Source organism: Tachysurus fulvidraco, chromosome 8 (genome assembly GCF_022655615.1).
Source record: "Tachysurus fulvidraco isolate hzauxx_2018 chromosome 8, HZAU_PFXX_2.0, whole genome shotgun sequence".
Taxonomy (NCBI): domain Eukaryota; kingdom Metazoa; phylum Chordata; class Actinopteri; order Siluriformes; family Bagridae; genus Tachysurus; species Tachysurus fulvidraco.
Window position 1 is genome coordinate 15,631,110 of NC_062525.1, and position 12,944 is coordinate 15,644,053.

At 36.6% G+C, this 12,944-nt stretch overlaps 3 protein-coding genes and 2 non-coding genes across 6 annotated transcripts in view; all 5 read right to left on the reverse strand.

Annotated features, from left to right (window-relative positions):
- snx29 (sorting nexin 29) overlaps nucleotides 1-716 on the reverse strand; it is an 80,036-nt gene extending 79,320 nt beyond the window's left edge. Inside the window, exon 1 of the mRNA XM_047817737.1 lies at nucleotides 270-716. Coding sequence (XP_047673693.1) covers nucleotides 270-276 — 7 coding nt within the window. The 5' untranslated portion in view covers nucleotides 277-716. The remainder of the gene's footprint in view (nucleotides 1-269) is intronic.
- Nucleotides 717-1,255: 539 nt separating this feature from the next.
- LOC113637088 (tumor necrosis factor receptor superfamily member 17) lies at nucleotides 1,256-3,624 on the reverse strand. Of its 2 annotated transcripts, none has more exons than XM_027137520.2 (3): nucleotides 3,251-3,624; nucleotides 2,874-3,014; nucleotides 1,256-2,060 (listed from the first exon to the last, which is right to left on the reverse strand). In XM_027137520.2, the coding sequence occupies exons 1-3, from the start codon at nucleotides 3,426-3,428 to the stop codon at nucleotides 1,819-1,821; spliced, it is 561 nt and encodes a 186-aa protein (XP_026993321.1). In that variant the 5' UTR covers nucleotides 3,429-3,624; the 3' UTR covers nucleotides 1,256-1,818. The 2 variants fall into 2 exon arrangements, with proteins under 2 accessions (XP_026993321.1, XP_026993320.1); XM_027137519.2 differs by having other exon boundaries at nucleotides 1,256-2,063.
- Nucleotides 3,625-6,784: 3,160 nt separating this feature from the next.
- On the reverse strand, nucleotides 6,785-12,567 carry rsl1d1 (ribosomal L1 domain containing 1). The gene is made up of 9 exons (XM_027137500.2): nucleotides 12,468-12,567; nucleotides 11,180-11,313; nucleotides 10,856-10,994; nucleotides 10,276-10,424; nucleotides 9,392-9,493; nucleotides 9,070-9,163; nucleotides 8,843-8,968; nucleotides 8,427-8,588; nucleotides 6,785-7,075 (listed from the first exon to the last, which is right to left on the reverse strand). The coding sequence occupies exons 1-9, from the start codon at nucleotides 12,543-12,545 to the stop codon at nucleotides 6,935-6,937; spliced, it is 1,125 nt and encodes a 374-aa protein (XP_026993301.1). The 5' UTR covers nucleotides 12,546-12,567; the 3' UTR covers nucleotides 6,785-6,934.
- On the reverse strand, nucleotides 9,227-9,355 carry LOC113637220. Its single transcript, XR_003439306.1, has one exon. It is a non-coding gene; the product is annotated as a small nucleolar RNA SNORA55 (small nucleolar RNA).
- On the reverse strand, nucleotides 10,681-10,808 carry LOC113637221. The gene has a single exon (XR_003439307.1). It is a non-coding gene; the product is annotated as a small nucleolar RNA SNORA55 (small nucleolar RNA).
- Nucleotides 12,568-12,944: the final 377 nt, after the last annotated feature.

Below are 12,944 nucleotides of genomic sequence, written 5' to 3' on the forward strand. Positions count from 1 at the left end.
ATAAAAATCGTGTATTATCTCCTAGATATTCTGCTGTCAGACGAACAAAGAGTTTGTGACGTGATGGTAAAAACTCTTGATGTTCTTCAGAGGTGTACAAGCTTAGGGTTGTGCTGAGAGAAGAGGATGTGGTGAAGGCGCTAATTTAACTAAAACACCTTTTACACGCAGAAAATAAATCGAGCCTTTCTCTGAAACCGGCTCCATCTCTCTCTCTCCATCTCTCTCTCTCTCTCTCTCTCTCTCTCTCTCTCTGATTTGCAACTCACCGTTCATTCTGTCGGTCTACAACAGGCTCATCTGTTCCCCTGGTCATGTGGCATGAAGACAGGTTTCCTTCCTCAACAACGACAGCCGGTGTTCATTCAATTTATTCAATGAACCATTTACATTTTAAAACTAGATAAACGTGTTGTCACTGCTAGCGATGAAGCCTGTATTAGGAGGACAAGCTGGCTGACTGACTGACTGACTGACTAGCTAACTGGCTAACTAGCTACCTGTCGGCTCAGGCCTGTTTAGTATCCTTTTTTAGTTATTTATTTATTTATTATTATTTATTACAAATATATAAACGAAGCCACTTTTACTGAAACCCCCTGCAGAAACCTAGTCATCTTTAGTTAACTGAAGTACCGAGTCCTGACTTTCCGAACAAAGTGTTAGCGCTAAAGCTAAACACCAGCTCAGCAACGGTCGACTTTTATTAGTCACGTGACACAGTGTGTTGTTCACGTGACCGCGTTATAATCCAGCATGGTACGAACAGTGGTTCAATTGCTAATGGCTCCTAACTGCCTCTAGAAATTCACCGTATAGGGTGTGAAAGACGTTTTAATATACTACATTTTTTATTATATATTCAAAAGCGGTTGTTGAAGAGTTCAGCATGTGATTACTACGTTTTAGCCTAGATTAAGATTAAAATCAGCAGCGTTACACTCTAAAAACAGGGATGTGGTAGTCTAATGGTTAAGGTGTTGGACTACTGAGTGGAAGTTTATGAGTTCAAGTCCCATGGCCAGATGACCCATTGCCAGATGATGTAAATGATCATTTAATCCTGAATGTACCGTAAATTAAATTCAGTCCATTTGCTCCATTGCTTAAAACTGAAAACTTTATTGTTAACTCTGTTTAATCTCGTTCTTGTTAGTTTAGCAGTTAATCGGTAACGCTGTTCAAATGTTTTACGTGGCTTCCAGTTTTTTAAGGCAAACAGGTTTTTCACACAAAGTAGATATACACTGTCACATAATTTGAAGCTGTGCACATGCACAAGGGTTTTTAATAAACACATAACATTGTAGCTACAAACCCAGCATGGCTTTATCCAAGTTTGATACAAAATACATGTTCTGTCCTGAAGGAGTGAAACTAATACAATTCCCTGTAAGTGGTCACATGATTCATTGTCAGTCTTGGTACAAAGATAAGGATTATCATGATTATCAAGATGCTATACAATGCAGAAGTAGCCTACATTCCTCCTGAACAAGATATGCTTAACTTACAAGTAGTATACTCAGTCTGTAGCGGACTTCAGCAATGCCCGTTTGTGCTGCTTTGTTTAGGTCAACCTCAAACCTCATTACACCTGATCCAGATATTCAGTCTCTTCAAATGCATCTAAACACTAAAGCAAAGCTAAGTGAATTAGAGCTGGGGATGAAAAACAGCTCAAATAGCAAGATTTGGCAAAACTGAAAGCCAAGAAAAACTGAATAATATAGGTAAACGTCATCCATCTTTCTGTGCAATTTACGGTTTTGTGTAATTTTTGAGCCTTCATAATTGTATATATCATTGAGGTACTTCTTATACAATTTCAGCTTTCCAGAGACCTAATGCTACATCTTCTGTATACTGGGTTCTGCAGTTATATGTCTGCACTGTCTTTGTGGTGACTAGCATGGTGGTGCCCTCCTCTGTGGAAGGAAGTGGAAGACTGGTCTTGCAGTAAGTTTTGCATGTGGCATCTTCCACGTCAGCTGATCCATCATCCGACTTCTCGGTTGCCTCAGAACCTCCATCACTTTCTGATGTTTCTTGTTGTTGAGCTGCTGGTAACATATAATCCATTTTCTCAATATTATTTCTGTGATTAACACACAAACATTCATTGTCCTGCCCACTCCTGTACCTCTGATCACTCATACAGTCAGCTGTGCAGTAGTGCAATGCATAAAATCAAGGACAAGACCTTCTTATTTTCATATTGAACATTAGAATGGGGGGAGAGAGAGAGAGAGAGAGAGAGAGAGAGAGAGAGAGAGAGAGAGAGAGAGAGAGAACACCAGGCAAAGTTTTTCCAATGTTCAACTGTCCAGTTTTTGTAAATTTTGTAAAACTTAATTAGTAATTTTCACATAATTCTATGCTCTAGAGAATGGTTTGTGTGAAAATCCAAAAGTCTGAAATACTCAAACCAGCCCATCTGGCACCACCAACATGAGATCACATTTTTTTTCCCAATACCCATTGTTTTGTTTGACTAGAACATCCATAACTAAAGCCCTTGATCTCCTGTATCAGCATGATGATGATTGCTCTGCTGCTCCAAACATACATGCTCTATATAAATATCTCCATTTTTAATACAGAAAACCAAATTAACTGCATATTGTTAGCCATGAACTGAAATAATAAAAAAAAAATTGTAAAAATGTACAATTTTTAAAAAATAAATACATAATTATTATTGTTATTAATAATAATAACAATAATAATAATAATAATAATAATAATAATAATAATAATAATAATAATAATAAAATTACAAGGATTTTAAAAAAAAATGTTTCTGTGTCTTAGGTATAAAGGTATTTCATATGATGATATGATAGTAGTAAGTCCCATTTAAAACACTCTACCTTTGGCTTTGTTGAATGGTCTACAGGCCTTTCTGCGTACAACCTGAATTAAAGTCAGTGTGATGAAAGCGCCAAGGAACACAAAAAGCACTATGATGATTACACGAATATTTCGGTTCGCTCCTCCTTCATTAGCAGAGGCTGTGAAAGATATAAAGTAGTGAAGATCATGAGATGGCTGTTTCCTCGTTTCACTCCTGTCATATAAATTGCTAAGAATCAATGCTGAAAATCTGACGGGTTGGAATCACCCAAGATTTTTAGTCTGTTTAATCATCTTAAAGGCAACAAATTCATATATGATTCATATATTCGTCTACATGACTGAGACATCATCAACAAAGGCTTAGTAAAGTATTTATTAATAGCATACTTACATGCTGTAGATTTACAATATGTCACACAGATAGCAGGGGGAGAGTTGCATCTAACAGAGCAAGGCTGACAATCCTCACTTAGTCCATCGTAATAATTATTACTGCCACATTTTGCCACCGCTGAAGGAGTCATGAAAAGTAAAAGCCATAAATGGAAAGTCATCTTTAGCCAGTGCATCTGGATGCACTCTATTACACAGCAGGCCACATTTATGTTGTTAGTATGTAAATGTTTTCTGAGGAAGGGGAAGTACCTTACGAGTTGAACAGTCAGCAATGTCTTATTTTCATCCTCAGAGGTGTGCTTCGAGTCTCATGATTACTCATAAAATTGATGCACCAATACTTAATCACAGTCACATGAGGATTGAACAAGGGTCACAATTTGTTCCTTTAAATTACATCAGTATGTTTTTTTTTTTTTGTCGAAGATTTGTTGTTCTGTCTTGTACCCATACACAATAAAACAGAATGTTGCATATTCCATAACCATATGTACAGATACATTACCATAACATTACCATAATTACCTAGAAAAAAAATTAAATTAGGAAAAAAAGGACAACAAAAAGTTTTTTTGTCATGGCCATGTATGAGAGTACAGATATGAGAGGAAGGCTGAGCAAGTAGAAGGTGGGGCTGCTATTACAGCTGAGAAAATCCACAAGCTAGATATGAAAAGGGGAAATGTAAACTCTTGAACAAATACCATTTTGCCTTTTTCCACTAGTGATATATGAACAAGCACTGTTTGTTGATTTTCTTTTATTTTTCTTGCTTGTTTGAACGAGGAAAAAAAAAATCAGAGACACGTGAAATGTCTTGCTACTGTCATTTTTCTCTTTGTAAATGTCTCTTGTTTGTCAAAGTGATGGAATGTAAATTAAAAAATGTTGGTTATTTAAGTTAACTTCGTGTTTTATTGTGCTATACACTTTATCATACAACAAATACATCCCAGACAATATTTTGTTAAATAGAACATTTACACAGTATCATAAATATTAAAGAGAGAAACAACACTGATGAAATTAGAAATATATCTCAACATTTCCTTCCGATCATTTGCTTGCTTGCAGGCACAGCGGTTCCCGAGGCTGTATTCTTCACGCTGCTGTGAAAACAGGTGGATATTACAACTGATCAGTTCTGTTCATTGTAGTGCAAAGTCTGCAAAGAACTGTTGTAAACGTTTTTTGAGTCCATCAAGCAACCGACTGGTGCTGCAGTACAGGTAATAATTAACAGACTGCAAAAGTGGCATGATGACAAATAAATATGATCAATGTTAGTGGGAATTAGTGTCAAAAAAGTGTCTGTAGGCTGTATAATATATCAGTTGTTTACCTGTGGATTATATAGATAACGGTTCCCTGTTCAGATTGTTAGATGGTCCCAGTGGCTGAGTGTTTGTATAGGAGATCATACAGATATTTGTGTTGATGGTGCCTTTTTGATGCGAGTTCCCCCTTGGGGCATTGCCTCTCCCAATTTTCCTGAATGAACTAAGTCCATTTGAGAGACGATCAGAGACTTTGCGCACCACTCCAGAAATTCCCTTGGTCCTTCTGTACAAAGTGATGTCGTCCTCCAGCTCTTTAGGAGGCACCTCAATGTTCCCAGTGTACCAAAACACCCACCAGATAAGGCTGAGAAAAATGACCACAGCTCCAGAGTAGATCAGAAGGTCGTTGAAGAAGATATCCCAAAACACACCAGACAAGAGGATCAGGAATCCCAATACGTCATGAAATACAGCAAACCAAAATGAGAACTTGCACCGACCCACTCCCTGAATACTTTTCTCCATGGCTATGATGCTGTTTTCCTCCACTAATATTTTTTGCTAAATCAGGTAGAATGAGTGACACAAGTATAGCGTACACCATGTAGCCACTCTGAGAGAAACACATGTTCTGAAAAGGGGTCAAAGTACACTGTATGGGATAAGCTTTGGCAACGATCAGATGAACAAATTACACCTTTATCCTTTATGCCTTATGGTATCATCACGCTACATTAAAATGCGAGAGTTTTTAACTGGGACATTATTGCTGAATATTCACAGGAGGCTCCACAAGTTTTCATACATTTAAAATAATTAACAATTGTAAAGCAATTGAACAATTTACAAGAAAGTAAAATAAAAAACATCATCTGAGAGCAAAAAAAGGGGGGGGGTTCTTTATGGATTCACCAAAATAATTAGAAATAACCATTAATATTTCTATTTCCATTTGAATTATACTGAATAGGTAGTCTCCTTTTTTACATTTTGTTTTGTTACAATGTGTTGAAATGAAACGTAATAAGAATCAGCTTAAAATGAACAATTTTGAAGTTACATATTAAAAAGGTTCTTCACTTCATGAAATAAATATACAAGATAAATATCAGCCACTTTGGGTTTTTACTGCTTTCTCTAGTATGTTCATTATCTGCTTTATATAAATGTAGTTATTTAGTAATTATTGGTTAATAGATCACCGTGGCTCATGTTTCACACATGTTCCATATTAAACGTGCGGCGTGTCTTCGGTCCTTGGCGCCTTATCTTGTCCTTTATGATGGGCAGTAATACTAGAGCAACTACAATGAATAGGATGCCAACAGACAGACAAACAGGTCCCACGCTTTGTGGCATATCAGTAACTCCAAATTCACCAAGTAGGTACAACACAATGCCTGTACATAATGCCAGGCCTCCAATAGCTGAAAGAATGATAGGTTTGTTGTAATAAGTCCAGAGTGTTGGCTCTGCAGCTACAGGCTCCTGCACAGCATAAAAAGGATTCTGAACTAAGCCATCTATCCTCATGCTGCTCTGTGGACCCTCAGCTGCAGACGACATCTTGACCAAACCCTGCAAATCTCTAGGGTATTTGAAAAATCATGAAATAAGACATTAATGACATTTTATGATCAAAGTCACTACATTTCACAGCAGCAGTAGAAATGTCTAGTTCCATCTTACCTGTTTATCTGCTGTTAGCTTTGAAACAGATGTCTTTTCTCCTACACAAACCCTTAATCAGCTTTAATAAGAACATCCAAAAGCAACAACGTGCTCTATGTGTCTCCAACCTTGTGGACAGTGTGTTTGATTTTGTACTCACTGTAATCAAAGTGAGGGAGGGGCCTGGAACTCAACAAATAACGTCTGCATCCTGTCATGCAGAGCAATACGTCTGTGAAATATACAAAATGCGAGCGCTCTCCTGGATAGGATTTTTGGGGTTATTATAAAATAAAAATAAAGCATGTTTGCTTTGTGTGAACATAAAGAATTTACATACACACATAAAGGTGACCACACTGACAGCCTAACAAGTTGCTGTCAACTAGATAAAGCGAGTAGATAAACAGCAGCTGGTCTAACACAGCCCCGGGGAGAGAGACGTCACAAAAAGCCGGTAAACCAACACAAGTGTTGTCTATGTACCCTGTAGTAATAACTAATGTGGAGACATATTAAGTCAAGGATGAAATTCTGTATACAATCATATCAACAACTAATCACACACACACAGCAAATGAGTAAATACTGTTTATTTCATGTAAATCTAGACCGTAGCCATATCTAACTATGGCCTGTCTAAACAAACACCAGAGAAACTTGAACTAACAAATATGGATAAATTTGAAAATGAAAAAAAAAAAAAAAGATTTATTTGCAAACACTTTTCAGACGGACACTTTTTTCTGTTTCTTTTGTTGGGTTTTGGGTACTTTTTTGCCCAGTGTCTTCTGTCCTTGCTTCGGCTTGGTCACTCTTTTTTCCGTAGCTGGCTTGGCCACTTTCTTTGACCCTTTTCTGGATGCGGCCTACAGAATAATAGCAAAAAATACATTTTATACACTTTATACAATACATACGCATCAGGAAAACCTGACAAACACAATAAATACAGCACAGTCTGATCATTTTCTATGCATTCCTGACTCCTGTCAACAGAAAAAAAAAAGTCTAAAAAACTTCTACAAAGATGGAGATAATAATATACATGTTGGAGAACGTCCACTTCACTCTTTTGCATGTGTACAGTATGTGTTAGGGCTGGGCGATATGGCTGAAAACTGTGTATCAGTGTTTCATATCGGTCATATTGATAATTATTGATTTTTTATGACCCATTTAAAATAAGGACCAGGAGAGAATTATATTACATTTAAACATTTTTATTTTAAACTTAACCTTCCTCTGATCATAATACCCTCATTTATTAAGACAGAAATGTCAACAACCAGGAAAACTCAAATAATAAAATGTAAACATAAGTCTAAAGTCTGAAGTCTGAACACTTAATCTCTTAACAAAATTAAAGAAAATGTAAGAAATGCTTAATAAGGTGTAATAAAATAGTGTAAAGTGTTAAATATAAACAGTGAAACCTGAGAATTCAGTACAGGTTTAGTGATAGGAAGTTCACTAGCTGTTCACCTTCTGGTGAATAAAGTGTTTTAAAATATGTGCAGTGTTTTGTAAACATAACTAAAACTGAGGTAGATTGAGATACATCTGTAATATAAAAAAACAAACCTGATACAGTACTGTAACATTGTTTGCAATATAAAACCTGCAGAAATATAAAAAAGTAACTCCAAGTTATTATTACTCTAATCATACTTGAACTATTCACTTTTTTATTGCGCTCATTTTCTGCATATCAGTTGCCGGTTACTGAAGAGGAATCCAGCAGATCATTACGAGACAACGATATGGCACAACCAAACTTGATACTGTTACATGATTGGCTGTTAGCGTTGCTAGGTTACCAGAGAGCGAATGCCTTTGTTAATGCAACCAAACTTGCTTCGCAACCTCTGTTTTCTTCCGTCGAAGAGTAAAAAATATTGAACGTTTTATCAAACACATTTTTTATTGATATCAATCACGTGTCTATCGCGATACATATCGTTATCGTTTTATCGCCCAGCCCTAGTATGTGTTAGGACTGTGTTTATAGTTATGTTGCGGTAGTTGCCCAGAGGTTTAGACATTGGTCATGATTTATAAACGCAGCTCCATCAAGCTGCCACTGTAAACCCTATGCTATGTATAAAACGAGATCTTTTTGGTGTGTAAAAAATTTTTTTTTTAATTATATATATATATTATTATTTTTTTAATATCTTAATGTGGAAAGAGTGTATATAACCAGTTTACAAGACTTACCTCCACCTTAGGCTTTTTACTTGGGGACTCAATAGGTACCAGCTGTGGCATGTCCTCCTCAGCTTTTTCTTCACCATCAGACTCAACAACCTGCTCAGCTTTTCCATCTTTAGCATCATCATTGTTCACTGATTTCTGTTTCCTCTGATTCCGCTTTTTACCCTGTAAATCAAGTAAAATATCAGTTAGTTATTATGACCGTGTGCTTTGCTCATTTTTTATACTTTAAAGTTTTGAACAAACAAGATAAGGCAGTTTGAGGGCAGGACCAGTGACTACATAACATTCATGAAGAAATTCCCTGGACAATGCTATATCTAATCATGCCTTTGAGACAAACTGCACTGAAGACATCTCCAAAGAAAGTGAAAAATCTTCAAATTATTCTGATTCAATTAAAGCAAAGAGATACCTGCCTTTGCTAATCTGGCATTCTTCCGTTCCTCCTCCAGCAGCGTCAGGTGGCTCAGATCAGAGGTGTAGATGGGAAGAGCTATAGAGGTGTGACTTTTCAGGTGGATGATTTTGATGCTTTTTCCCTTCTGTTCAAATAATAAATGAAAGCAATCATGGACTTGAGTACACCTTCAAAATATGAGAATCAGAATCCAACCCATTCCATGTATAAAAGCCCCCAGCTCACCAAATGTAACTTTTGAGAAATGGTGTTAACCGCTGTGACTACGTTCTCAACAATCTCATCTGTGGTCATCCTCGAGTGTGCTACACGCACCAGGCTAACAATACAGGAATAAAACATCAATAAGCACAATGGATAATAGGAAAGTTAACTCAAACATTCATGTTTCAGAGGTTGTAGGGACGAGCTCCAATGGACAGAGACTCATCTGGATACGCTCTGAGTTACTCTGGCACCATGTTAACCCTGATCCAACACCAAAGCAGCTGGAACGAGTTTGCTGGAGTGCCGTTTGTTGACAGTAAACAGGAAACTGTGACTTTACCAACAGGAGCCTTTTTTGTTGACGCTGAGGGTTGTGCCCTGAACAAGCCGATCCAAATCTCTGGCCAGGTGTTTGCTCCTCAAATCCACCGACAATGGAGCCCTAAAATGTACAACTAGACTATTAATGTCAAACGAATAAGGTGATGTTGCACCAATTATGCAATACAGCAAGAAACAGAATACATCTTTATACAAGGATATCTGATTGTGGAATAACTAGCATCATAATTCTACAGTTCTTTACCACTACATAAACCTAACATTATACTTACATCATTATCTTTAAAGGCACTGTGATAAATTCAATGTCGAATGAAAGGGACTGTTCCAGAAACACAATCTTTTCCTGCACCATGAGAAATTGTGTTTGTTTTGTAAAGCTGCATTAAAAATCCATTTCTGGGACAAACCTATAAAACTGTGCATGACGTGCACCAAGCTACATTCTGATTATATTTGTACACATGACCTGAGGTGAACTGAAACACTGCACACTTTCACCATGTTTGCCATTGAAAGAGAGCTGGACTCAGAGCCAGTGTAAAATATGGCGATGGGCTGTTTTGTGGCACTAGTAATCCAGGAACTCTTGTAAAGATTGAAGGCATCAGGAATTCTGCCAAGTACCACTATAGTTTAGTCCTAATATATTAAAAAATCTGAATTGTGGTAGGTACACGTGTTTTATATGGACATTTTTCCGGTTGGGTCTTACAGTATCAATTTTGTCTAACGTGACTATCTAGTCTAATGACTGTGACAGTGACACTTGTGGGCCTACTCATGAGCTTAATGAAGAATAAAAAAAACTATTTTTCTTAACATTAACTCAAAGTCTGATCAAATTACAAACACTTTAGTCAAGACAGTAAATCATCTTACTTTTTCCGCAAATAAAAATGTTTCCCAATGTGGGAAGGTAAGCGACGGCGAATGCGTGCGTCTGCGAGGAAGATGTCAAAGTTGCTGAGCAGTCTCCTCTTGGCTTCAAATGGCTTATATTCAGTCTTCAGTACTTTGAAAGGAATCACCTACCAAAAAAAAAAAAAAAAGAGAAAATCAAGTCAAATATTTAATCACCACCTGTAGCCCAAGCCATTCAAATGTTGTCGGTTTTCAATCCCAGGTCTAAAGCCCAGATGCACTGCACTGGTTAGTGTTTTCTCAACACACTAGGACCAGCTTATTAAATCATTAATTAATGGATGACTTTATATTGATGTCTTATAGCAGAAGAATCTCAGAAAGTGCAGGGCTTTAGGATTGTAAGTGAGAACCTTGGCTATGGACTGTTTCAGAGGTTGTAGGGACGAGCTCCAACAGTGACAGAAGCTCATCTGGATATACTCTGAGTCACTCTTGCACTACTTTTACCCAAATCCTCCAATGAAAGAGGACAGGGTTTGCTGGAGTGCCAATTTATCCCATAATTCACACTACAAATGAAAAAAAAATCACATACCTGAGGCATAAACTTGACCCCACTCTGTGTGAGTAATTTCTTGTAGAACCTTTCTGTCTGATCTGGAGTCATGTTGGGTTCATCCCGTGTGAAGAGGCAAACCTCGACTGACTCGTTGTAGAGAGCATGAGGCAGAGGACTGAGGAAATTAGCAGGACATTGTTTAAATATATAAAGCTTAACGAGATTCATGTCAAAGCAAAAAACTGTAAATCTGTATGCCACAAGACAGCTGAAAACAGAAACCATGATGGTATGCTTTCTGATTCACTATTCAATTTTAAACACAGTTTAGAGCAGGAAAAATGTCCAAGAGAAACGTACATGCGAATGGTCTGCTCCTTACTGGGGATCTTCCAGAAAGTAAGGAGAAGACACATTTGTTGAGTTTCATCGAGAAGCGTCTTACTCGAGGTGCTCTTCAAATAAGCCTGCAATGCCTGCACAGCTTTCTTCACCTGCAATCAATAGCCAGTTTAATAATGTCTTTAATCTTACTAAAAATGTTCTTAATGCTGTTGTTAAATTACTAAACCCGCTTTAGATACTGAGCTGCTCAAGCAACATTCTGGTAAAAAAAAAATCAGCAATTTAGTGCAGACTACGTTTAAAGAAACAGTTGTAAAGAAATAAATAAGACCATTTCATATTGTTTAATTACACTGACCGGGTTGAGGCAAGTGTGTATTAAACTCAAAGTTTATTTATTTTTCACGTCAGCATCATCAGACTCATGTGAGGAACAGGAATGTTTTTTTTTTTTTCTGTTCCTTTGTACATATCACAATAATATAATGCTTGAATTTCCTCCTGGATCAATAAAGTATCTATCTATCCATCTTGTCTAATTCTCTGTTCAGTATCTTTACAGAACTACACAACATCCATACTGACTGTCACACAGCAGCCATATCATTGTTAGGATAGAAAGTCACTTCATTAGATTCAAGTTCACTTTACAATGTTAACTTTACTGTTATTTTCCTAATGGTCAGTGACAGACTTGGAGTTATACATATTTACAGCCAGATGCTGTACAGGAAGTGATTTCGAGCAGAATAAATGTTTGCAGGTTCACAGTTTATTTTGTGTAAAGGAATAAAGACAACTTGTCTGTTAAAATGGTGGCCACAGCATGGAGTACTGTATGTAATCAGGCCTCTTATACTGACTCTATCCTATTGAACCTCCTTTTAGAAAGGAGGTTATAAAAGTCTTATTATAAATATTTTCATTATAATTTGAATCAGTGTCTAAAGCCTTTGATAGTAAGCTGATTTCTCTAGAACCAAATAACTAATAACTACTGATTTCTGCACTACGAACATTAGTCGTTTTAAGTGTGTGGTTTTGTGTGTGTGTGTGTGTGTGTGTGTGTGTGTGTAAGAAATTCCAGCAAACCTGAAAAGAGCCAAAATGCTACATCATTTTATAATATATGCAATTAGCAAAATCTACGTTAGCTACTTGGCTACACGACTCAACGAGGCTACATTTCATTTAGCTAGCTTGGTTCTATGCCCTTTAAAGCCAAATGTTAATAAAAATAGAAGCCTATACGAGCCTAATCGATGATTACATTTTATAAACATCTAAATTAAAGGAATAATACCTGAAACTGGTCCAGGGACACTTTATCTCCCACTGTGGGATCCATGGTACACGTGTGTGATAGAAACGCAATGCGCATGCGTGAGATAAACTTCCTTATGCTTTAGGTGACGAAACCAGGCAAAATAAAATAAAATTAAATTAAATGTATTTTCTTTAAAAAGGTAGATACATTATAAAATAAAATAAAATATTGTCTTTCTTTAAAAAGGTAGATAGATTATATTCCCTGACTAAAAAATATATAATTTAATTTAAATATTGAATAAGTTCAGAATCAGAGGACCTTACCCTTCACATTGTCTCAACACCTCATGCCTTATAATTTATCTACATGAATAACCTTTAACGTTTTCTTGAAGTACAGATTTATTATTTAACATGTTCATTAAGAAGCATTTTTTTATGGCTAAGAAATAAAAACTATTTTGGGAGATGAGGTCTTTTACATAGCAATGCTTGTGTTGTTTAACTGTAA

Coding starts and splice junctions, on each gene's coding strand:
- rsl1d1 (XM_027137500.2), bottom strand. CDS start 12,545: ATGCGCATTGCGTTTCTATCACACACGTGTACCATGGATCCCACAGTG. Junction 8,589..8,842: donor AGAATGCCAGATTAGCAAAG/GCAGGTATCTCT, acceptor CTTGATTTACAG/GGTAAAAAGCGGAATCAGAG. Junction 7,076..8,426: donor GTAAAAAGCCTAAGGTGGAG/GTAAGTCTTGTA, acceptor ATTATTCTGTAG/GCCGCATCCAGAAAAGGGTC.
- LOC113637088 (XM_027137519.2), bottom strand. CDS start 3,428: ATGCACTGGCTAAAGATGACTTTCCATTTATGGCTTTTACTTTTCATG. Junction 3,015..3,250: donor ATATTGTAAATCTACAGCAT/GTAAGTATGCTA, acceptor TATCTTTCACAG/CCTCTGCTAATGAAGGAGGA. Junction 2,064..2,873: donor ACCATTCAACAAAGCCAAAG/GTAGAGTGTTTT, acceptor ATATGTTACCAG/CAGCTCAACAACAAGAAACA.